Consider the following 22,825-nt stretch of genomic DNA (forward strand, 5'->3'; position numbering starts at 1 on the left):
TTATCATTACGATCGCTTCCGCTACACTTTAGTAGCGTCGCCACCCACTGTTTTGACTTCTTCGACGTGTGCTGCTTCCGGATCAGACACCTTGAAGGTGTCATGATTGGCAGAAATGACTTTATCGACCATTTCCATGTCCGCATTCTGATTATTCTCATTGGTAGGGATAGCCATGTTTGGGTCCACTTCATCCCACGCCTTATTCAGACTCTTTAACGGCATACTGACTAGCGTCACAACTAGAAGGCAAATGACCTAAGAGTGATTGATATCATTAGTGGCGCCAATGAGAAATCAGTTCCGCGAAGACTCACAATTCCAACCAGAATCATCTGGGTTCGACCATAGTCCGGCCCTCCATCGGCAGTAGGAAACCTTTCTCCAAGGGCGGTCTCTATAGTGGGAGCTATGGAAGAGACCGCATTGCCAATGTTATAAGAAACACCGGTGAAAGCAGCGCGCATACCCGGGTGTGGGCATATTTGCTGCATGAGATTACCCAAGTTGCCGATGGCTGCCCCGTAGAAAAACTGCAAAAAGAAGGCACCGACAGCGAGCTGGTTCCATTTCGAAGGAAGAACCCACAATGGTAGCCATGGGGCACACAAAATTGCGCTCCCTGCTGCAATCCACTTGGGACTGACCTTGTGAGAGAAAAATCCGCCAACCACACCACCCATAATACCTCCAATTTGTAGGATAACCGTCACCCATGTCTCATGTTTGACGTCGAGGTGGCGCTGGGTAGTCAAAAATGTGGGATATAGGTCCATTGTGCCGTGACCCATGGTGGCTAGGCAAGAGGAAAGACAGCAGGCATAAACAAAGGCTTTGGGATGATGCTTGACCAGGAATTTCAGTTTTTTGATAAACGACAAATTCCCACCCACAGCGGTGCGTGCATCTACCGATTGGACGCCTTCTGTCTCTTCGATTACCTGATTCGTAACTGATTTGTGTGAAGAGCATGTCCGAAGAACAATCACAGGCACAGTGAGCCCAGCTCCAAGCCAGAAGAGTGAACGCCAGCCATATTTATCTACCAAAATCAGTAAAATAATACCAAAAAAAGTTTCTTATAATGCCAAACTCACTCATGGCAAGGTGAAATCCCGAGGCAAGTAAATAACCTGCTGAGAAGCCTTGCTGAGTGAAACCGGCCACGACGCCGCGAGCCCTTCGTGGAACGGCTTCAAGCACCATGGCCATAACAAGGCCATATGTTCCACCGTAAGCAACGCCTGAGAAAAAAAAGTTAATAACCCTGATTGTCCACCGACCCAGTAAAGATGAGAAGGAATCTTACCAAAAAGAAATCTACATCCAATCAGCTGTCCATAAGTTTTGACAAACCCCGTACACATAGAAAACACCCCGAGAAACACCAGGTCGATAATAAGTGGAATTTTGCGCCCATACTGATCTGAAATAATACCAAATATGAGCGCTCCTATCGCCCTGGAAAGCATTGCCGTGGTATTTGCTTCTGAGATCTTGGTTTGTGGTACGTCCAGATAAGTTGCGACATCACTAAGGGTGAATGGTAGGACGTAGTATTGCAATGATCCGAGAGTCCAACAAGACCAGCATACAATCCATGTTATGAATTGGCTAGGCTCCATACGCACAGTATCCACGAATTCTCGCGGAAGAGAATAGAGCTTTTGTTTCACCGTCATTGTTGAACGACGACTACAGATGGTAAAAAAGAGAACAACCAACAAATTCAAAAGAAAAGTGCATGCAATGAGCTCGTGGATCAGATTGATTGCGATGTAATTTCTTCCTAACGACTACGTTACGAGCTTTAAATATACACATATATGCAGTTGGCGTCTCTGCTGTATTTCTCAGACCCACGCAAAGCTAACCAGCTGTCCTACCCCGGGATATTGGCGCTGAAATCTGATACGCCATTATGCGGGGGAAACAAACAATCACATACGAAATTGGTATTCCGGAGGAAAAACAAATATCCCTGATACTAGGCTGAAGAGGGGTCGCATTTGGCCGGAGCTCTTGCGTCCGAGAGCTAAGCTTTAGATGCGGAGGATGAGGTCCGTGGATGATCTGGGGTATTCTTGAAGCTAGGTTGTTGATGTATGGGGGCACAACTGCGGGGAAAAGTCCGGTAACAGGGGGCTGATATGTGGTTTACCAAACGGAGATGCGATAGATCATTGCGGTAGTGGTGTGATAATCAAGTGTATTTATGTGTGATATTCCCTGTCTAAAAAGCTTGGAGACATGGCCATCTGGAATCAATTTTACTGAATCACGTTGGTCATTTCGAAATTTTCATATTGGAAAAACCAATAAGAACTTTAAAGATATCATTTTTTAAACCCTTTTTTATACATCAACTGAGATAAAATGGCCGACCTCGTTCCACCAGATGCCTGGGATACTCATATCCATGTCTTTGACCCGGATAACTTTGCCTATGTGGTGCCTCGGTCGTACACGCCCAAGGCAGCGCAGATAATAGAGTATCCAACATCCGTAACTAGTTGCAAAAACGTTGTTATCGTTCATGCGTCTGTGCAAGGTTCATCCCCTGCAGCTCTGCTCGACACCCTCAGCAAGCAGCACTCAGTTGCGCAGCTGAACGGATACAAGCTTCGCGGACTAGCCACTATTGATGTAAACACCATCACAGATAGCGAGCTAGATGCACTGCATGTGGCGGGTGTCAGAGGTGCTCGTTTACATGAGATGTCATGGGGCCACGGTAAACAGAGCGATGGCGATGATATCATCCGAAAGGTCAAGGCCCTTGCTTCTCGTCTGGCGAGGCTGGGATGGGCTATTGGCATCTTTTGCCCCGTGAGCGCGTGGGCTAGAATGGCGGATATTATTCGCAACGACATTGATCCCAGAGTTAAGATGGTGGCCGATCATATGGGTGGGACATTTCCGCACGAGGCTAGTTCTGAAGATTTTAAAGTTTTCTTAGACCTTGTTCGTGAGAAGAAGGTTTTTGTCAAGGTTTCTGGGTTTGAGAGATTGTACAATGGCTATGACAATGGTATTGAGAGTGTTGCGCCAATTGCGAAGGCCATTATCGAAGCGGGCCCGGATCAGATTGTCTTTGGCACGGACTGGCCGCATACACAGCTAGGAGTTACACGAAAAGGAAAGACGGATGAACAGAGGTTGAACGATATTGAAGGGTTCAGGACTGTTGACGATACTGGTCATATTAGAAAGTTGAGGGAGTGGATTCAGGATGACGAGACTTGGCAGAAGCTATGGGTTAAGAACCCTGCTGCGCTATTCAATTAGGAATAAAGGCTAGGTGTATTAAGTTTACTAACACAATTATGAGAATATTCTTATCCATAAACATATTCACTTCTAAATGGGAAGACCTCTTGAACCGTAAAAGGGACTCTTTCTTATTGTTATTTTCACGTCAGACCTATGTAGAAAACCTATCCTAGACTAATTTACAACATATAAATGAAATCTGATATCATTTAAGGTAAGTATTCTATATTGACAGTTGCACCAAAAAAACTTTCAGTCTTTTGGGCAGCCAATCTATGGTTTATAGCCTCAGGCGCCAACATTCAATATGTAATCGACATTAATCAACAGTGCAAATTATTTTCCCAGCGTTCTGATTTGCCTCCATCCTCTCGTGTGCCTCTCCGATCTGGCTCCAGCTGTAAATTCTGTCGACAACTGTCTTAATTTTTCGTTCAACCAGCGCCGGAAGAATGTTTTCAACAAAAAACTCCTTCACTTTTACTTGATATTTTGGCTGTCTCACTCTCAAAGTAGTCGTGCATATCCAAACTCTCTTGGTTAGCAGCGGCCGCATGTCGAAGTCCGGAATCTTGCTCCCACTCATCAATGCAATGATCACAATTCTCGAATCCACTGCTGCCGACTTGACATTTCTTTCCCAATAGTCTGTCCCAATTAGATCTACGATAAGATCCACCCCTTTCCCGTCAGTCTCTCGAGCCACTACCTCCGCAAAGTCTTCTCCGGCACGGTAGTTAATGGCAAAATCTGCGCCGAGAGACTTGACCAATTCACATTTCTCAGGGGTACCTGCGGTGGTGAAAATTTTGTTTGCTCCAGCCAACTGAGCAAGTTGTATGGCAGATTGCCCAACGCCAGATGCCCCGGCGTGGATGAGTACATTGGCGTTGGGTGGTATGGACCCCACAAGGTGAATTGCCTGGATGGCTGTAAAGAAAGTCTACTTCGAGTGAGTATCAAACTTCAAGGTGACAAGACAGGCGTGATTGGGGATTTACCTCGGGTATACCGGCTCCTTCTTCAAATGATATCTCAGATGGAAGAGGCATGAGCATCTTCTCGGAGATTGTTACTTTTTCAGCGTACTATATTCAATTAGTTCTTTCGTTCGAACCAAAATGTCGAATGAATTCTTACAGCACCCCCATACACTAAACCAAAGACCCTGTCTCCCACATGGAACGTCCCCGATGAACCTATAGAACATCAGCATTAGGCAGAACGTGTGAACAGGCGTGGGAATGCTCACACTCCGGGCCCAAGTCTAGCACAATTCCACTGAACTCGACGCCCATAACGTTGCCATGTGTCTCCTCAGGAAGCTTGTAGGGGTAATTTGCCCGTCGCTGCCAGATATCCATACGATTCAGACCAAAGGCCTTGATATGAACGAGAATTCGATCATTTCTGACGACTGGGTCTGGGACCGAGTCGTCAATGAACATGGCAGATGCTGGACCATGGCCGTCCTTTACTGAGATTGCGCGCATCTTACCAATAGTTCTCTATATTCTTTTGGCGATACTTGCGTTTCAATGCAGAAGAATAACGGTGGACATAAGATATCGATTTTGAATATAAACTCTCCAAATCGGCTGGTTCCGGGGACAATGTTATTGTGGTTACACATTACGTATCGTTTCACATATCACCGAAAACCCATGTGCCCTATACGACCAAGAAACCATCACTGTAGCATCTTGCATGAAACCCCAAAACTCCCCTGTTGCGGGGTAGCTATCAGTTGACAGCAACCGGGGTATGGACTACGCGTACGGCGGGTATGGCTCCGACGGAGATCTACCCTCCGCACAGTTAGTTCACTTAGACATGATTGAATGATTGAAATTGAATCTAGGGAAGAAGGCCGATTCCTAATGATCGAATTGGATACCCGGAAAATTTTCCACGTCCTCGGTTCTTCTAATTTCGTGGACTGGGCCGTTAAATACCCCCTCTTGGCCTGCTTGATTACTTATGGAAAAAGGGTTAGACATTATCTGACTCAAATAACATATTGCATTTCATAATGTCGGCCACAGCTACAGAAACGACAATTAGCGCCCAGTCTGCCGAGCAGACGACGCCACAGTCTGTTTCCAAGAAATCCGAATTTTTCGAAGATGTGCACTTCCTCGGAGATGCGCAAGGGAAAATCGTAATTCGCTCCCCGCCTGTATTTTCAAATAAGCTCGATGAGCGCGAATATCAGAAGCAGCACCTGGCGGCTGCTTTTAGAGTATTTGCAAAGCAGGGGTTTGATGAGGGGGTAGCTGGGCATATCTCTTTGCGTGATACTATCAACCCAGGTAACTCTTACTTCTCTTCTTCGAACAATATCATTAACGATACATGAAGACAATTTCTGGATCAATCCCTTGAGTATGCATTTTTCCATGATCAAAGTTTCTGACCTAGTCTTGGTCAATGAAAAAGGCGAGGTTATCCAAGGAGGTGCTCAGCATCCCATTAACGGACCTGCTTTCGCCATTCACAGTGAAATCCACAAAGCTCGTCCAGACCTGAATGCAGCCTGCCATGCCCACTCTGTTTATGGAAAAGCATTCTCTTGTTTTGCTCGTCCCCTTGAAATGATTTATCAAGACGCCCTTCGGTTCTATAACGACTTGGCCGTTTACAATCGTTATGGAGGTACCGTCCTGTCCACACAAGAGGGACAGCGCATTGCAAAAGCTCTAGGACCAACCTGTCGGAGTGTGATTTTGCAAAACCATGGCATGATTACATGTGGCAGGACCGTTGACGAGGCGGCCTTTTTGTTTATTGCCCTCGACCGATGTTGCCATGCGCAGATGATGGCAAATGCAGCCAGCGGCCCCGGCTGGGAAAAGATCATAATTGGCAAGGAAGAAGCAGAGATGACTCACAAGAAGAGTGGGAATTCTAGCAAAATGTGGCTGGCCTTCCAACCATATTATGACCAAGCCGTTAAGGAGGACCCCTCATTGTTGACTTGATAAAAAAAACATGGGCAATACATTGGAAGACGACGTCTGAACTTAAGATTTATAATATGAACTAAGTCTACTCATGTTAGAATTTAGAAATTGTGCTCGCTTCTGTGTTTACTTGATATGGATGTGGTTTTACTACAAAATGCAACGGTAGTAAATTTCATGATAGCTTCGGGCTATCAACCACGGCCAACAAATACACATCATAATACAATGATATGAAGCACGAGCCATTGATTTTGCGATTTGGAACCATCACAGTGACGATAATGACCTCAGATCCCACCCAATGATTTCATTATTTGAATCGCTTCGGATCGTGATTTTTGCACGACATCTTCTGCACTCTGAACATCTCGAATGAGGCCGATTCCTGATCCACTAGTCACAAAGGGTCATTATAATTCGCTACTCATACACCAAGATGCGGAAAAGGGGAATGGAGAGAAAGAAATAAATCAAATGGAACATACGCCCAAAATACCATGTTAGAGGCGTCCCCTTCTTCTACTGCCTTTTTATGTGTTTCCGTTGCCTTTTCAATAGTCGCGTTTCCAGAAATAACGTCTTTATAAGGACCGCAAACCACAGCTCGTCCATCGTAGAGAGTTGGCCAGAGATCATCATTTCCTCGCAAGGAATCATGGATAGTTGACCTGAATAATATGGTTAGCCAAGGAAAATAATTCTCAACAGATGAAACGTTATACTTCGCCGTTGAGATATCGCCATCTTGGGTTGAGACCAATACCGACTTATTGATGTCAGTTCCCGCAGACTCCACCATGGCAACGAACTGCTTCTTGTCAGTATGGTTACGATAAATGAGTGTGTTCATACTCTTGTTCCCATAACAACACCATTTGCTCCTGAAAAGTAATTTTATTAGCTGTGTTGGCATAGACAAGAAGGAAATAAAGATACCCAGTGCCATCGCAGCAGCAATACCACGTCATGCCGCCCGCTGCGAGAATAGAAACATGCGGGATGTTTTTGACAGAGTCAACAACCTCAGGAAACAAAGTTATGAGGCTAGCATTCTTCGCAAATTGATGACCGCCAGCATCAGATCCTTGAACGACAATCACATCGGCACCGTCAAGCACTGCTCCCATAGCCGCTTGAACTGACCCAACTTGGACAAATACTTTTAGACCCCATGTTGCCCCTGTAGATCTTGTAGTAGATATTAGTTTTGTATGCTGTTTTGCCGCTGGGGCGAATAACTAGAGAGCAATAGGACGGTGTCGCTGAAGTACCGGAATAAGGCTAGAAGCATCATCATTGTGGAAAGTCAAAAAGCCGACACCAATGGGCAGGACGGGAGTTTCTCCATTTTCTTCCTGGGTTGGTGAGTCTAGTCCCAGTATTTTTCTGGCCTCTATTAGCTCTTTTTCAACACTAGCAAGTTGAGCACTAGAAGATGTGAAATCAAAGCCCCCTCCAATAAACCCTAGACACCATTAGCTAAACAATCGAAAAGGTTGCCATGTGGTAAATGAAAACATCTACAAAACCAAGCCCGCCGGTTTTAGTGACAGCTGCCGCAAGTGGCGCCTTTGCAAGCCCGAACATAGGCGCATTAGCAATGAGGGGATTAATAATATGTGGGAACATGTTGCGTGGACTTTTTGTAGCTCGGATTCTAAAATTTTATGCTGGAGCTCAGTCGAAAGCCGGTGTGGTTTTCGTCAAATGTTGTCTCCGGGGCTGATGTCAACTGGTCGCATGTTAGCCGATCCGTTTTACATGTATGGAGCACGGTACTATACCAGATCTGCACTGGAAAGGTGTTTTGTATTAAGATGTTGGGTGCCAACAGTCATGTTATTATCCAAGTTAATAAATTTGTCATCGTTGTCATGGAATTTTTGATAGAGACTAGATCATGGATCCGGTATGATTAGTAATTTGTATAACCACCGTCTATATGTAACTTCGGAGACTTTTAATGGAGAGGGTTCAAAGTGATCTAAATTAATATGTACTTAATATCTAGCTATATTACATACGGGCCCGCGAGAACTGCCCTATACCCTAAGTTCTATTTTTAAGGGCGAAGGAAAACAAATGTTGAGGCAAATCAAGCCTTTCCGAATATATCGGGATTCAACGTAAGCTTGGTGGTAAAAGTCAAGCTAGCCCCAATGAGAACCGAAACCCCACTGAAGATCATGGCAGAATTCCAGCCATGATTATCAATGAGCGCGCCACAGATTGGGGTTCCCGTCAGACCAGAAAATCCCAAGATACCCATACCCATACCTAGATAGGCGCCAATCATATTCGGTTTGCCGGCGATTTGAGCAAAGCATGGTGATATCAAAGAAATGAGAGCACCAGAACAGAAGCCATAGAGAGCAGAGAATACGATGATAGCAGCGTTAGAGTGAATAGCCATCCAGCATAGAAGAAGAACCCCCGTTGCGGCACCGGAAACGGAGAGCACTGTAAAATTGCCGAATCTATCGGCAACAAACCCAGGAAGTAAACGACCAAAGATAGACGCCGCGTTCATAATAGAGAGCAGATAAGATGCGAGATTACTGCTCATACCTTGGGATATCCCATACTCTTCAATAAAGAAGAAGGGCAAGAACATCCCCCACACAAGGAAGAATAGAGCGGCGATGGAAAGTACATATTGGGGATTTTTAAATGCAGATGCAACAAAGATACTGCCTCCCCGAGGCGGAAGACGTCTGCGGATTGTCACGCAGGCAATGATGAGGAGAGCCAGCATGATGAAACCCACGATGCGAACCGACCAACCGAACCCAAGATTCGATTTGAACATCTTACTCAATGCGATTGGGAAGATAACCCCCCCTAGTCCAGAGCCAGAGACAACCACCCCCATTGCAGCACCTCGGCGCTTGTGGAAATATTGTCCCACGGCGGCCATTGAAGGGGTAAATATGATACCGCAGCAAAGACCTCCGAGAATACCCTGCGCAAGCATAAATTGATAGTACGTATGACAGAGAGAGGTCATCATCACTGCGAAGATGAAGAGGGCGGCAGGCGGAAATATGACCTACAGTAAACATTAATTGTTAGTTCCATTTGGTCTGTCTAGTGCTCTTATATTTTACGTGATACGAATGTCTTCGCAAAAATGAGGACGTTGCTTGGAACTCACCACGGCGCCTAGTCGGTCGAATAATGGGCCGCCTATGAGACCCCCGGCATAGAGAAAGAAGACTTGGACGGATCCGATCCAAGAGATAGTTGAGGATGACATGGTCCTCAACTGGTTGACCTGATAATAGTCTTGATAGACACTATATACCGCAGTTAACACCCGAAGTATCATGCAGGAAAGCGACGATAGGGGGAATTTACCCATAGGCGTTCAAATATCCAAAACTGCAAAATAAGATGCAAAATGACCCTGCGACGACTGTCCACGCTCGCAAGCCACCTTCTGGGAACGATGGCCCCTGGGCCGTTTGCTCTGCCACCGGCTCGGCTGAAGCCGGCTGTCCTATTTCTTTATCCTGCAGAGCCATTATGGAAGGAGTTTGCTTGTTGTTCGGTGACACACGTATTGAGTGGAAAGCATGATGAGTAGAGTTGCTGGTGGAAATGATGGCGTTAAATTTAATGCAAGCCACAACAACGTAAGCTAAACAAACCCACCAAGGATTTTAGACTGGTTTAAGGCTCTGGGACGTCCAAAGCTTGAATTCCAAAAAATCTCCGAGCCTCGAGGATGGTGGAGCCACAGATATCAGTTAAATCCGACTTTTGTATGCCCTCTTCAGATTTCCAAGTAAAACCGGCAGCATGCACCCGAGCCCGGGCAGCCACGTCCACTACTGGGCTGGTTGTTATTTGGCAGTGAGATGGGGCCATCTCCACCTAGTCTGCTAAAGATAAAATCCGAAAGGCAGGATCCCTTTCATTAGCTCCTCCACGACTCGGTAGTAAAAGACTGGTACGGCAGTTCGGGCGATGATCTCTCGGACTTAGAAACGGATGTCCTGGTTCGGAAAATAAAGGAATGGCCTAATTCCGAGGGTCATCAAACGTGTTAGTATTGGTAATATTCAGCGTCTATGCTCTAAATTAGCGAAAGAACCTATACGGAAGTCCTGGAGCCATACATTTGCGGTGGCTAAGAAATGGGTTTCACTTTCACACTTTATGATGACAAGGGTTCGAAATTTCCAATAGCATTAGGATTCAATTGCCACGGAGGTATTCTAATGAATAATCTGGTCTATTCTATGTCCAATCGAAGTGTTTGACTTTTCCGTACGGCAAAGGACTCATACGAACCATGACCCTGGGGAACTTCCACACGGACGTCGAAGTTGGGAGTGAACTCAACTGGGTTTCCAGGACTCCAGGATAGAAGCACCAACCCTGTTCCGGTAGCAAATATCCCCGACATATTTTCCCAAAATGACCGCCTTGGTTCAAACCGAATGACCTTGAAACCAGGAGCGGTTGGTCTAATTCCAGCGACATTGGCTACGAAATCATGAATGGGCACTGCACTCCACCCATGACAATCACTTCTCGGCATTGCTGCAGACTCAGCCCATGTTGTCAGATTTTGGTGAATCATGGTAGACCACGGCTCTAGCAGTGAAGTCCGAATACGATCGTATATGCCCGTCTGGAGAGCTGCTTCAAGTACATAAAACGACATTGCATACGAGCAACGCACAAATCCTTGCTCGGTAAGTGCTCGTAGTAATACTAGCCGGGCTGATTCTCCTTCAAGGGCACCAGAAAGAACCGCAAACACATGTGAGTGTTGACTTCGCTCTGCATCGGGACTATCAGGCCCATCAACAATGAAGTCGCCCCGGAAGCAGTGCGTGAGGACTGCATTATTCAAGTCGGCCGCCCGGCGACGGTATTCGTCGGCAGTGTCGCATCGTTTGACAAAGTCACAAATATCAGCCGCTTTTTTCAGTGTATAAGAACATATGAGACTACTATAGGTCGAAAAACCGGTGCGGCGATACGATGGCGGCACTGCGAGATCACGAAAGTCACCACCAGGGGCTATTGAAGACCATTCAGGAGCCCAGTCAACGAATGGCCAGGTATCCCACTCAAGCCGACCCACAAGACCGTTATTCACATCCACTCGCTGACTGAAATGGTCCAAGATGCCATCGATTGCACCAAGATACCGCCTAACGAGCCTTTCGTCCCCCATGTACATCATGTGGTCATATACCATAAGGATCCAATACAACGAGAAATATGGAATGTTAACACCGGGGAAAGGTGATGGAAAATGTGTCTCTATCAGTCCGTCCGGTCGTCTACTAGAGTAGAATTCCTGCATGCATTTGCGCGCTAGTCTGTCATCATGTGCTAGTTGGTAGGTGAATAGAATCTGCATGCGACCATCCATAGCGAATTGGTTCTGTTCATAAAAGGGGCAGTCTTCGTATGTTTCATGCATGCAGTTTCGGAGGGTGTTGAGACTAATTTCCCACTGATTTTTCATTTCGGAAGTCGGGAATGAGCTAAATTGTGTAGTAATATCAAGTGGGTAATGTGAGGCTCTATAACTGAATTTCAGTATTTTCAAAGGCATCTCTTCTGTCGTAATGCTAAGCTCAACATATCTGAACGTACGAAACCAAAAGGGCTCGTATTGTGCGTCATCACTTGCACCGCTGTTGCTGTCCACACTGTAGTAGTCATCGAGACCTAGAAGAACACCGGATGTGTCTTCACGGTCCCCTTTTCTTCGAGCGAACAGATTGGGATTATCCGCATCAGGCGCCTCTTCGAAGCATTCAGCACAGCGTATTCGTATTTTTGACCGGGCTCCTCCTCGAAAGTGGAGTTGGAGGAGCCCGGTTGTTAGCAGCGCAGAATCTAGCACAACAGTCACCCTGCTGTTCTCTGACACCTGTACTGGTTTTGCTCGTTTAACTAGGTCATCCCAAGAAGCGATTTGCTCGGCGCTGTTAGAATCGGTCTTGGAGACTTGAGAGAATTGCTCCTCTGTTTCAGGCAACATGGGAATGGTACGCTTGACCAGTCTTCGAGGCTCCAGAATTGGTAGCATATGGACCTTCATCGAATATCTCGTGGCAGTGTCCCACTCTGAATCGTCAAAATCCACGGCGAGCCATTCTTTATCGGCTTTTCCTCCGTCTACCCTTTCGTTAGTGAGTAAAAGAGGTGGCCCCATGGATCGATCCCAATCCTTTGCTGAGAGAATTTTCACCGCATCGTCTACTTTGCATCTCCAGCTGGAATCTGTCGATATATTCTGTGTCCTCATTTTCATTGGTTAATAAGCTATTCATATTTCCATCGACACCCTGAAATTAAAGTAATTGAAACGCTTACCAAATCTTCCGACTGCAGAATGAAACCAGGAATCACAGCTCTTACGAGGGACATGTTCCCAGAATGCATTGTTGAATAGCGCAGAACTCGAGCAGCAATCACATTCTCTCCTTCTCTGAACAACGGAGCAATGTCGACCGTCTCATAGTTCCATTCCCCTAGGTGACTTTTTGCTGGTCCGAAACTAGCGCTGCGACCATTGACGAACAACCTATAGCGACTGTCTGCCGACACATTCACGATGCATTGTTTTGGGATACTTTCCAATGTGACCCTTTTTTCGAAATTGTACAATACGTACGACCTCGTATCTCTCGTCCCAAGTCGGGGTCCAGATCCACTCGGCGCTCTCACTCCAGTGACGCGGCATTGTTTCAACAAATCAATGCCATATTTTACAGTTAATTCACGCGGTTGGGCTTGATTTATTTATTTTCGCTTGATATATGTCCTGTAGCTCGGTCCTCTTCGGTATTTTGACCTGACGACCGCAGGTGAGGGGCCTCGGATATCCCGAGCCTATGGTCCCTAAAGCCAAACCCGCTTCAGAAAGGGAAATGCTAAAATACGGGGCTATGTGCGGGGATTTTGGGGATCTCCCTGTTAGACCAGAAGCCATGTCCCGATTTACGGATATTCCGATAGTCTGTCTGTGCACATTGGGCTATCATTACCCCGAGGACGTAGCCGGGATGTCTCTTTTATTCAACAACCCCCTAGGCTAAGAGGAGCCTGCTCTGGTCAGTCATCCCTCATCCCCTTGAAAATAAAAAAAATAATTGTCCAAAGTGCTCACAATTTGACATGGATGAAAATATAGATCACGTTGAGAAGGAGAAGGCCGAGATTAGGCACATTGATCGTGTGTATTTAGTACAGACAGAAGCGGAAGAAGAACACAATGCCTCGACATGGAAGACTCTCAAGTCAAACCCAAAAATTATTGCCTTGTGCCTTTTTGCGAACATCGGCCCTTTGATGTATGGGTTCGATAACCTGGCTACGTCGCTATGTCTGTCAATGCCCGCTTTTGAGTACATCTCGTTCCACGTCCCAAGCAAGACGGACACCGCTGACCATTCACGATTGATAGGATGTAGTTTGGCCAACTTGTTGCTAGTTCTTATCTTATACCAGCTTGGTGGCAGTCTCTTTGGAATGCACTTTCCCAGGTGGGCACCATGCTTGGAGCCTGGTCTGTCGGCTTTATAGCAGACCGATTTGGACGCAAGGTCTGTTTCGCTATTTTTGCCTGTGTATCTGCAGCAGGAATAGCGGTCTTGTATATTTCCTCAACTCCGGGCGTCTTTCTTGGGGGGAAGATCGTCAACGCAGTGTCATTAGGCATGGCTATTGCAGTTGGCCAAATTTACATCTCGGAAATCACTCCATTGGCTATGCGAAGTGTTGCGCTATCTGGATTTACCTTCAGCATGGTTAGTGGGATTCTTTTGTTCTATCCGAATCGTGTGTTTTTTTTTTTCTTTTTTTAATTTGGTCATTTTGCTTTACCTTAATTCGCAATGATACTCCCATCTTGGATTTGGCTTACACAACGTGGACGAAAAGAACCTAGGTTATATGATTGCGGCATCGGTGGCAGATGATAGGGTGACAATTATGAATGATTCTTCATACAAGGTCTGTAATATTACTGAATCACTTGAAAGTTTAAGAGAACTCATAGAATTCAAGGTGCTGTTCGCTTCTGCCTGGGTTTGGCCAGCCCTTTTTATCGCTGTATTTTGGTTCATACCCGAGAGTCCATTTCACCTGGTGCGCAAAAGGAGAGTAGAACATGCTCGAGCATCATTAGTCCGCCTATCGCCGAAACATACAAACATTGCAGGCAGGTTGGCAGTCATACAAAATGTTATCGAAGCAGAACGATCATTAGCGAGTGAAGCCCGCGGTGTATCCTTTTTCGAACCATTCGACAGAAAGAACTGGCGAAGGACCAGGATTATTCTGTATTGTAATGGAAAGCTCACCATCTCGATCAAACTTTTGGAGCCTTCATGAGCTTACATACAATTTTACATAGGCATTCCCGAATATTTCATTCCATGCATACAAGTACCCTTTGATTGCTGAAGGCGACTATGTTGTTGGACGCTGGATCGGCGGCGGCAAACACACCGGCGTGGGATTTGATGACCTGGCGGTGGGCAAGCTAGACAAGCCGAATACTGGCAGAGAGGTATATTTTTCGGGCACTACAATTTTTACGTTGAAGGCTGGCAAGATTGTTGATGAGGTTGGTGAGGAACAAGCCTTGACGGCTCTACAGCAGCTGGAATTGGTGCATCCTCCCAACCCAGGAAAGGAAGTCAAGTATGATGTGCAAGGCAATCACATTTGAGGAAATGGGATGCTTGACGTGGACATTCCGTGGGAGATAGCTAAAAGGTGCTATATGGTCATAGTATAAGTAGCTTAATTCGACAAACCGGCACTTAATTTGAATAATCGTTCTTTGGTTTTGCTAGTTCAGGTAGGTCATCACAAGAAACGATTAGCTCGGCCTTTCCCCGTCTACCCGTTCGGTGGTGAGTAAAAGACGTGACCCCATGGCTCGAACCCATTCATTTGCAGAGTCAGTTTTCACCGCATAGAAGATGATGTTATTGAAGCAGAATGATCACTAACCAGTGAAGCCAGCAGCCTCTCTTTTTTCAGAGCTATTCGACAGAAAGAATTGGCGAAGGACCATAATCATTCTGGATTGTACAAATGATCGGAACCACCTTGTAAAACAATAGGCTGTAATTCTTGGTTCCCTACGGCTTGGATTCGCCGTTTGTTGGATGATTGTTGATATTGTTGGCTTTTTCATTACAAGTAGCATTATGACCTAGTTAATCATACCTCGCGTTGGAAATCGCTTGCCAACAAGATATTTTACCATTTGGAACTCTACGGCTGTCATAGACGCTTAAGTTATATCTTTTCTTAGAATTCCCTCCTAAATGGTCAATATTACCCATGGATATCGCTTAATATGGCAGGGATCAGTGAACCATTTAATGATAGGCACAAGACAGCTTACAACCCTAGTTGGAAAATAAAATCAATGACTAAAGGACATTGCCAACGTTCAAGGGCACTTGTAGTGCGCGCTTCTCCATTACTACCATCTCATATTAAACAACCGGCCATCCGCTAGAAAAGTCTATCACATTCCATCCGAACAATTTCTGGTCATCAGCATAACCAATAGTAGTGTCGACATAATGATAATAGAGCACAGGACCCAGGGTGGGGTCCGTGAAAATTCCCCTAAAATATATGGTGAGTAAAAACACGACATTGGTAATAGCATCATAGGAGGCTTGAAGACATACTGTCCACCCGGGCCATATACGGTATCATGACTTTCGAGGACAATCGTTCCGCCACTTGCAGTGCAAGCAACACCATCCTCATCGACCTACAAAAACAGTCAATCTTCTTGCAGGTTTTCGTTGAAAATAAGTAGGTTGATAACTTACAAAGGTACCAGTTGCAGTTGTCGACCGACAGACTTTAATCTTGTATTCGTCTCCAGAAGCTGGTAGGGAAGTGTCATATCCGCAGCAAATACCCGCAGAATAAAACAAGTAGTAATAATCACCATATTTGTAGAGAAAAGAACCTTCCTCGGCATGGTCCCCAGAGGAATCGTAAGCGATATTTTGAGAAGAAGACCCGGCAACTGCTGTTGCCGCGGAGTTTAGTTCCACCTGATAGATATCACCCCAAAATGAACCGAATTGCAGGTAGTAAGTACTCCCATCTAGGAAGAGATTTCCATCAATTGCGTTGTATGCACTGCCAGTATAGGAATCAACACCAACTCGACCGAGGTCCGTCCATGAGTCTAGTTCCATGGTGGATGAAGTAGCGAGCCCTACAGCTGACTCTTGCGATCCAAATGTTGATACGGAATAGTATACATAATAGACACCATCCACAAGATTGACATCTGGTGCCTATATCAAAAAAAGGATTGTGTTAATTATGTGAGAAGTGAAGAAGGTAAAAATGACGACCATTTCAAAACACATACCCAAAGATCATTGTATCCCGCAATGTCAATAGACGAGCCATCAGGAAGGACGGACCCAATAGCTGTCCATGGACCTTCAATGGACGATGCAGAAGCATAGGATATATCATTTCCAGTTGAAAAACGGAAATATGTCCCGTCCGACTCTCTGCGTATCAGAGCTGGATCGTGGACATTACACGACCCTGAACATGAACCCGGATCTGCATATCCTTGAACGACATATGCATGTAAAAGTAGAGCCACGGCTGATGCTAAGACATACATCATGTGGATATAAGAAACGACTGCGACGAAGTAAATAAGTTTTAATATTGGTAAGCTTATTATCCTGTTTCATTCAACTGATCCTTTCTACACGTTCTATATAGGCCTTCAAGAGTCCCACCAATGTCTACGCCTATTGGTGGGATTTTTCAGGACTCGAATCTGGTATACGACCACATGGTAAAATGAAACCCTTTTTTACGTTTAATTGAAGGGCTATATTCCGCAAGGCTTAATGTAGCGTCGGACTTCAGACACGTGCAACATGTAATCTTTCTATTCCAATTAGTCGCGCCAACAAATCAGAAACTCGACAGAAACTATTCTTAATTCTTCAGGGCCGCATTTACTGGTGTCTTGTTATACATTGATACCTATAAGAACAACTCAAAAATTATAAACGTAAATTTGAGCTCGAACCAAACGTCACCGGTGGAATATGTTCAAATGTTCTCGGCGTCTTTAGCAATATTCTTGCTAACGACACTTCTGAGACGTACTGCTTACATTATGAATTTACTATTAGGTTGTCAACCTCATGAATTCCTTCACTTGGCTTACGATTAGACTGTCGTTTAACAAACGCGGAAGGCGTTTCTTGCCTAATATCGGTTCTTATTACACTCGGTAAATTATTCGTCCCTTGTTCCCGCATCTCATGTCCTTTTTTTTTATCCGAATTAAGCAAAAAGGCATAAGCTTCGACAAGCCCCGTGTCTTATTTGGTTTAGTAAAAAAATTAGTGCATCGTCACAAATTAACGAGAATTCAGGGATAAAATATCCACGAATAGCGGCCTAGGCTTAGCATTTAGTACATAAGGCCGAACGGTACCCCGCGAAAATATCAATAAAGGGCGGTGTTTCCGCTAATGGTAGCGGGGTGTAACTTAGATTAAGCTTATGTGTCATTTTAAATTCTCTGATGAGGCAGTAGACATTCGTGTATATTAAAACGTTGTTCAAATGGCCCAAAGACAATAAATTCGATGGTCAAAACAATTAAGTAAACAACAGGCTGACAATTGACAAAAGAAAGGAGATGGCACGCGATTATATATACACATTCAAAAAAATATTATAATCTACATCCAGTCAATGATGACTTTGGTCGTCTCAAAGCCATCGGGTATACCAGTCAAGGGCCTGTTTCATCGAGTCCTCTAGACATGCTCTCTCCTGCGGATCGTCCGGGTTGCCCCTTACGGCAAATCCATGGCGCCCAGGTGTATAAACCTTATGGATGACATCTGGATATTGTCTTCCCTCTTGCTTAGCACGCTCATGGATCTCCTCGACCTTGCCCTTTTGCTCGATTTTCACTCCGATGTCTTCCAGCCCCCAGCCGATTGTAACTGGGACGACGACCTTTTCCACATCATCTGGGAAAGACAAATTGCTAGGATGCAAGGCCACAACCGCATCGACAAGTGGCACCTTCTTGCCCTCCAGCTCGATCATGTTGCTTTCCAGCCCTGCTCGAAGCGCATACCTGCCACCCCAGCAAAACCCGGTCATTCCAATCTTTTGCGTTCTTGGGGTTTCCTTTCTTAGTGATTTCAAAAATTCCATGCACACTTTATTGGTCTCTGGCTCTTTGTGCCTCATCAACCACATCACTATAGATGGCGCACTAGCAAGAAGCCCCGTATACTTGCTCAATGTGGATTGCTTCGCGGCATCGACTGGGATCGCAACATCGGCAAACCTGAGTGGCGCAGGGTCTCCCTTGAAAAAGTCGGGCAGGTAAACCAGCCATTCGCCGCTCTCTGCGTAGGCGTCGGCAATTAATTTGTTGTTGGGTAGTGCTAGGCCGAAGATGTCCGAGTAGATCACCACTATGCCACGCGGATTGACACGGTTACCAATAACGTAAGTATTGAGGCCGTGGATAACTTCTTCCTTGCCTTTAGGCTGGCCAATGTAGATGCTGCCCTGCGCGAAATGGTAAGTAAGAGTCGTCGTGAACATAGTTGGGTAGAGGTTGTACTTTGATGCACTCTGAACATGTGGGTTCCATTGTTGATAAACTTTTGACACAAGTCAAACAGATTTTCTTTTTTGTATCACGAGTAGCTTTAAAGAGATGAATAAATCGCTGCTGGCGAGAAAGGCCTGTTCAAAGGTGATGTTTTGTTGTTTGTTTGTGTTCCAGGTGTAGATTAACAGAGCGAGTCTATCGATCTGAGAATGGACGAAGAGCTTGAATATGAGAATGATTGATTCATAGCTATGTGTACAGGACGTGTCCATTTATATATTCATGAATTTAGCAGTTCTATTTTTTCTTCGGTATTTTCTCGCGAACAGGCTCAGGGCGCGATAAGCTTGTCGGTATGAGCGAGTGCCACGGACGTATTGTCGCTACTCCGTCTACCACGCGGATTAAACTGATGCCCTGAACCAGAACAGGCCACAGGGCTGGCCGTTTTCTCCATAGAAAGCTGTTTGGGGTCTAAAGGTGCCCAATGATAATGTCTCAAGCGTTCGTACAGTGCGATGTCGGCGCGACGCTAGTCGTCCGCACGCGAGAAAAGCGCGAGAAAAGCGCGAGAAAAACGCGAGCTCACCTCAGATACAACGAAAGTCTAAAAATGAATTCCAAACCATGAGTCGATAGTCGGCCAATTTATTTTTCTCCATATTTCATTGGTCTTATTGATCAAGTGTTCCCACCGAGGATTATGTCATAGGCGCACATAGCTTGACTACTACGCCGAGAGAAATATTAATATGATAGATATGCATAAATGAGCCACGAAGCCTTTTCTTTGATTCCCACGGTGCTAAGATATAATAAAAGAGCTAGGAAAGTGTATTCAATGCTTCCCATTCCATCGCCTTGGCAGATTCGATCCAATTATACCAATTGATGTCGCTGTCCAGGTCCGCAGGCGAATGGGTATCCACGAAGGGCCAAGCTACAAATCCATCTCCCATGGTTTGATCATAAGACCAGTCCTGGGGCAGAGTTGGAAACTGGGCGTTTGATGTTCCTATTCCTATACTCTCTCCAGGCAGCAGCGCACACCCATTCAAAACAGGTTCAGCATTCATGATATCGGCCGCGAGTAGGTTTTGGTTGTCATAATTTCCGTTCGAGCTATAATATATGGATTTGGGGGTTGTATTAGGTGCGGTTGTGGGCATGATGTGTCCTGAAATTGAGCTTGCATTGGGATGAATAGTAATGCCGCTCGAAAGTGCAAAGTCGGGCGCTTCAGGGCGATTGTGATACACTGACATGTTAACAAGCTGCCGCCAACGATCCTGGAATATGCCAACCGCATCAGTTCCTGTAGGGAAAGGACCCGGACTCGATGGTACGGGAATCTTCCTATCTTCTAGTTCCGCCTGCTTAGCTGCCTGCGGGTTGTTCTTTAGGCGTTCAAGCTCGGCATTGCGATGCTGGTTTGCTCTAGACATGAGTTTGCGCAAGGGAACCCATATTCGCATGTTCTTATCCGTATAGAATTTCGATGGTATTAGCCAGGAGCTGTGCAGCGCGACCCAGGCCCTCTCAACGGTGGGCGACCATGGTCGCCGCGAAATCTCAATGACAAGGTAGACAATGGAATACCAATGAGTATACGTCAAGTAGCACCATCGCCATTGACGATACCGTGGCTCCGAATTCAAAATATGGTTATATTCAGCCACCTCGATAGCCGACGCAAACAGCTTGGCCCTAGTCTCGTCTGAATCATTCTCGCTCTGCGAAAAAAATAGAGTTGGATGATAGATGAGAAGGGTCATCTTGGCCATGACGAGCCGTGTGCAAATAGATGTAACATCAAAAGCGATACTAGTTGAATCTGTCCAATATTTCGATTGGTTTCGCTCAACAATTTGATACAATTCATTGATCATTTGGCTTTGTTTTTCAAGGTTTGATGGCCCATCTTTCACAACAAGTGTGGTCATTTGCCTCATAATGTCGCATGTCTCATACGAAAGACGCGCAAAGAAAATGTCAGTTATTCCGTCGCGCTCTGTGAGAGGCTGCTCAGAATCTGGCTTGATGTCTTCATCGTTGATATTCAGGGGAAGTTTGGTGTCAAAGGAATCGTTGGCGATAGTCATATCGGTGCCCTGATTCTCAGATGCTCTTATATCTAGCATACAGACAGCCCACCACACTCTGCGTCGCATTTCGATGTTATATGGTTTAAGATTCTGAAAGTTGGTCCCGTCGCGATGCAACCCAATCGATTGGGCCATCCTAATTGCGAGTCCTGTCATCATCCACACAAACCCTGGGCTTTCATCAAGGCGAAGAAGAAATAAGAACAGGGTAAAGGCCTGTACTAGAACCAAATCGGGGGAGTTGAGAAAGTCGGCCTTTGCAAGGGCATGCTCTAAACCCAGCCGGTATTTATGAATGAGGTCAGCTTTCGGCAATCCAAAGTTTGTCATGACCTGTCCTTGGTGAGTACTCGATTTAATATTAGGTTATAACATGAGATACACTTACGTCCTCAGTGTCCATAGAGGCTATTGCCGAGTAGTAGATGGAGAACATTAAGGCCTCATTGGCAGGCGTGAAGCCAGTCATATCGTTAGCGCGAAGGCCGCGAACCATCCGGTTTATAGTCGGCATGTGGACTATTTGCAATAGGCTATTGACATTTTCAGAAAAAATATCCAACAAGAAGGGAATTTGAGAAGGTAACGGGCGAAAGTCTGTGGAATTTATATCTGAGTGGACCAGATTATGGCCGAAGAAAAAGGCGTGGCGCTGTGAAGGCGTCCGCGTAGTTTCCTGATCAGTAGTCTTCTCAGCTGCTACATCATCGTCTGAAGTATCGGGATCTTGACCAGCAAGGCCGCTCGTCTGCATCTTCAGCTCATCAAGCTACCACGCAAGTCAGTGAGGAATCCCGTTCAGCTCGATGAACATTCACTCACTTCGTAGCCAACACGCGACCAAAAACCGCTACTTATATAACGACTCTTGTTTGAGTCCTGGAGAACGAGCCGGCCAAACTTCGTTTGAACATTGTCTTCGCTTGTCGGCGGAGAAAGGCTCTCCCCGGCTTCTCGGCCACGGTTTGCTTCGGACGAGCCGGAATATGCAATTTCTTCTTGGGCCTGCTCTAGCTGGCTTGTGAGTTCCTTAACTAGACTCTCAAGTGTCTGCAGTCTCTCCATGACTTGCCCAACTTGGGGATCGGTGGCCGGAACTGCATTGTTGAGGCGACGCGCCCATCTTGGCGGGCGATCTGTCGACGGTACGATACAGGCAATATTGGCTCGGCGACAATTAGAGCAAGGCGATCGCTTGTCACAGCGAACCTTTCGGCTTCTGCAAGTCACACAGCTACGCAGTTTCGCAGTGGGCGCTGCCGAAGGCGCCGTCGAGCTCGCGTGGACCTCGGCCCCGGTCCCCGAGAATGTCGCGAAGGGCGCTTGCGACATGCTAGATTTGGCTAGGGCGATAAGTGCCTGTTGGCTCTGCAGTGCAGTACTACTAGTGTGTATGGCTGAACAGTCGAGGCGGGTTATCGTCTTGTGGTGGCGACAGAGTCTGAAGTTCTCAGTTCTTCGTTGAACTTCGGTGGTGGGGCGAGTCCAAATCGGTGACATCTTGCACAGTAACTACCTAGCTAATTACTAACTATCTAGCCGAAAAGAGTGAAGCCTCACAGCAGCAGTATTTTTTCTATCCGTTACTTTATAGCAATATGTGTATGGTTCCGGTTTTGTTATATCGCTACCAATTTCATATATTTTGATGTGTAGTAACCTGTTGGCCTCATACCATTTATTTGGATTTCATATCCCCATCTAACAAGATATGCTGACAACTCAAATTCTGAAGTTAGCCCGCATTATATTATTTCTAGCTCATTTTATTGTCAAAATATCGTATCCAATTATCAAAATTTTGAATATTCCGTATTCATGGACCTCGTTCAATTTCTGAT

At 45.7% G+C, this 22,825-nt stretch overlaps 10 protein-coding genes across 10 annotated transcripts; 3 read left to right on the forward strand and 7 right to left on the reverse strand.

Annotated features, from left to right (window-relative positions):
* Positions 1-21: 21 nt before the first annotated feature.
* On the reverse strand, positions 22-1,682 carry TRUGW13939_07492 (uncharacterized protein; the record flags this gene model as incomplete). Its single annotated transcript, XM_035490632.1, has 4 exons — positions 22-258; positions 318-1,042; positions 1,098-1,244; positions 1,310-1,682. 4 exons carry the CDS (start codon positions 1,680-1,682, stop codon positions 22-24), a joined length of 1,482 nt encoding a protein of 493 aa, XP_035346525.1.
* A 694-nt stretch (positions 1,683-2,376) lies between these two features.
* Positions 2,377-3,288, forward strand: TRUGW13939_07493 (uncharacterized protein; the record flags this gene model as incomplete). Its single annotated transcript, XM_035490633.1, has 1 exon — positions 2,377-3,288. One exon carries the CDS (start codon positions 2,377-2,379, stop codon positions 3,286-3,288), a length of 912 nt encoding a protein of 303 aa, XP_035346526.1.
* Positions 3,289-3,592: 304 nt separating this feature from the next.
* On the reverse strand, positions 3,593-4,766 carry TRUGW13939_07494 (uncharacterized protein; the record flags this gene model as incomplete). Its single annotated transcript, XM_035490634.1, has 4 exons — positions 3,593-4,216; positions 4,275-4,361; positions 4,414-4,472; positions 4,526-4,766. 4 exons carry the CDS (start codon positions 4,764-4,766, stop codon positions 3,593-3,595), a joined length of 1,011 nt encoding a protein of 336 aa, XP_035346527.1.
* Positions 4,767-5,305: 539 nt separating this feature from the next.
* TRUGW13939_07495 (uncharacterized protein) lies at positions 5,306-6,254 on the forward strand (the record flags this gene model as incomplete). Its single annotated transcript, XM_035490635.1, has 2 exons — positions 5,306-5,585; positions 5,635-6,254. The coding sequence occupies 2 exons, from the start codon at positions 5,306-5,308 to the stop codon at positions 6,252-6,254; spliced, it is 900 nt and encodes a 299-aa protein (XP_035346528.1).
* A 2,080-nt stretch (positions 6,255-8,334) lies between these two features.
* Positions 8,335-9,763, reverse strand: TRUGW13939_07497 (uncharacterized protein; the record flags this gene model as incomplete). The annotated part of the gene is made up of 3 exons (XM_035490636.1): positions 8,335-9,288; positions 9,394-9,535; positions 9,597-9,763. 3 exons carry the CDS (start codon positions 9,761-9,763, stop codon positions 8,335-8,337), a joined length of 1,263 nt encoding a protein of 420 aa, XP_035346529.1.
* A 713-nt stretch (positions 9,764-10,476) lies between these two features.
* TRUGW13939_07498 (uncharacterized protein) lies at positions 10,477-12,653 on the reverse strand (the record flags this gene model as incomplete). The annotated part of the gene is made up of 2 exons (XM_035490637.1): positions 10,477-12,504; positions 12,585-12,653. The coding sequence occupies 2 exons, from the start codon at positions 12,651-12,653 to the stop codon at positions 10,477-10,479; spliced, it is 2,097 nt and encodes a 698-aa protein (XP_035346530.1).
* A 735-nt stretch (positions 12,654-13,388) lies between these two features.
* TRUGW13939_07499 (uncharacterized protein) lies at positions 13,389-14,946 on the forward strand (the record flags this gene model as incomplete). Its single annotated transcript, XM_035490638.1, has 3 exons — positions 13,389-13,596; positions 13,722-14,020; positions 14,629-14,946. 3 exons carry the CDS (start codon positions 13,389-13,391, stop codon positions 14,944-14,946), a joined length of 825 nt encoding a protein of 274 aa, XP_035346531.1.
* Positions 14,947-15,727: 781 nt separating this feature from the next.
* TRUGW13939_07500 (uncharacterized protein) lies at positions 15,728-16,899 on the reverse strand (the record flags this gene model as incomplete). The annotated part of the gene is made up of 4 exons (XM_035490639.1): positions 15,728-15,863; positions 15,929-16,014; positions 16,076-16,555; positions 16,633-16,899. The coding sequence occupies 4 exons, from the start codon at positions 16,897-16,899 to the stop codon at positions 15,728-15,730; spliced, it is 969 nt and encodes a 322-aa protein (XP_035346532.1).
* Positions 16,900-18,014: 1,115 nt separating this feature from the next.
* Positions 18,015-18,869, reverse strand: TRUGW13939_07501 (uncharacterized protein; the record flags this gene model as incomplete). The annotated part of the gene is made up of 1 exon (XM_035490640.1): positions 18,015-18,869. One exon carries the CDS (start codon positions 18,867-18,869, stop codon positions 18,015-18,017), a length of 855 nt encoding a protein of 284 aa, XP_035346533.1.
* Positions 18,870-19,703: 834 nt separating this feature from the next.
* Positions 19,704-22,316, reverse strand: TRUGW13939_07502 (uncharacterized protein; the record flags this gene model as incomplete). Its single annotated transcript, XM_035490641.1, has 3 exons — positions 19,704-21,317; positions 21,373-21,753; positions 21,807-22,316. 3 exons carry the CDS (start codon positions 22,314-22,316, stop codon positions 19,704-19,706), a joined length of 2,505 nt encoding a protein of 834 aa, XP_035346534.1.
* Positions 22,317-22,825: the final 509 nt, after the last annotated feature.

This window comes from Talaromyces rugulosus, chromosome IV, assembly GCF_013368755.1.
Source record: "Talaromyces rugulosus chromosome IV, complete sequence".
NCBI lineage: Eukaryota > Fungi > Ascomycota > Eurotiomycetes > Eurotiales > Trichocomaceae > Talaromyces > Talaromyces rugulosus.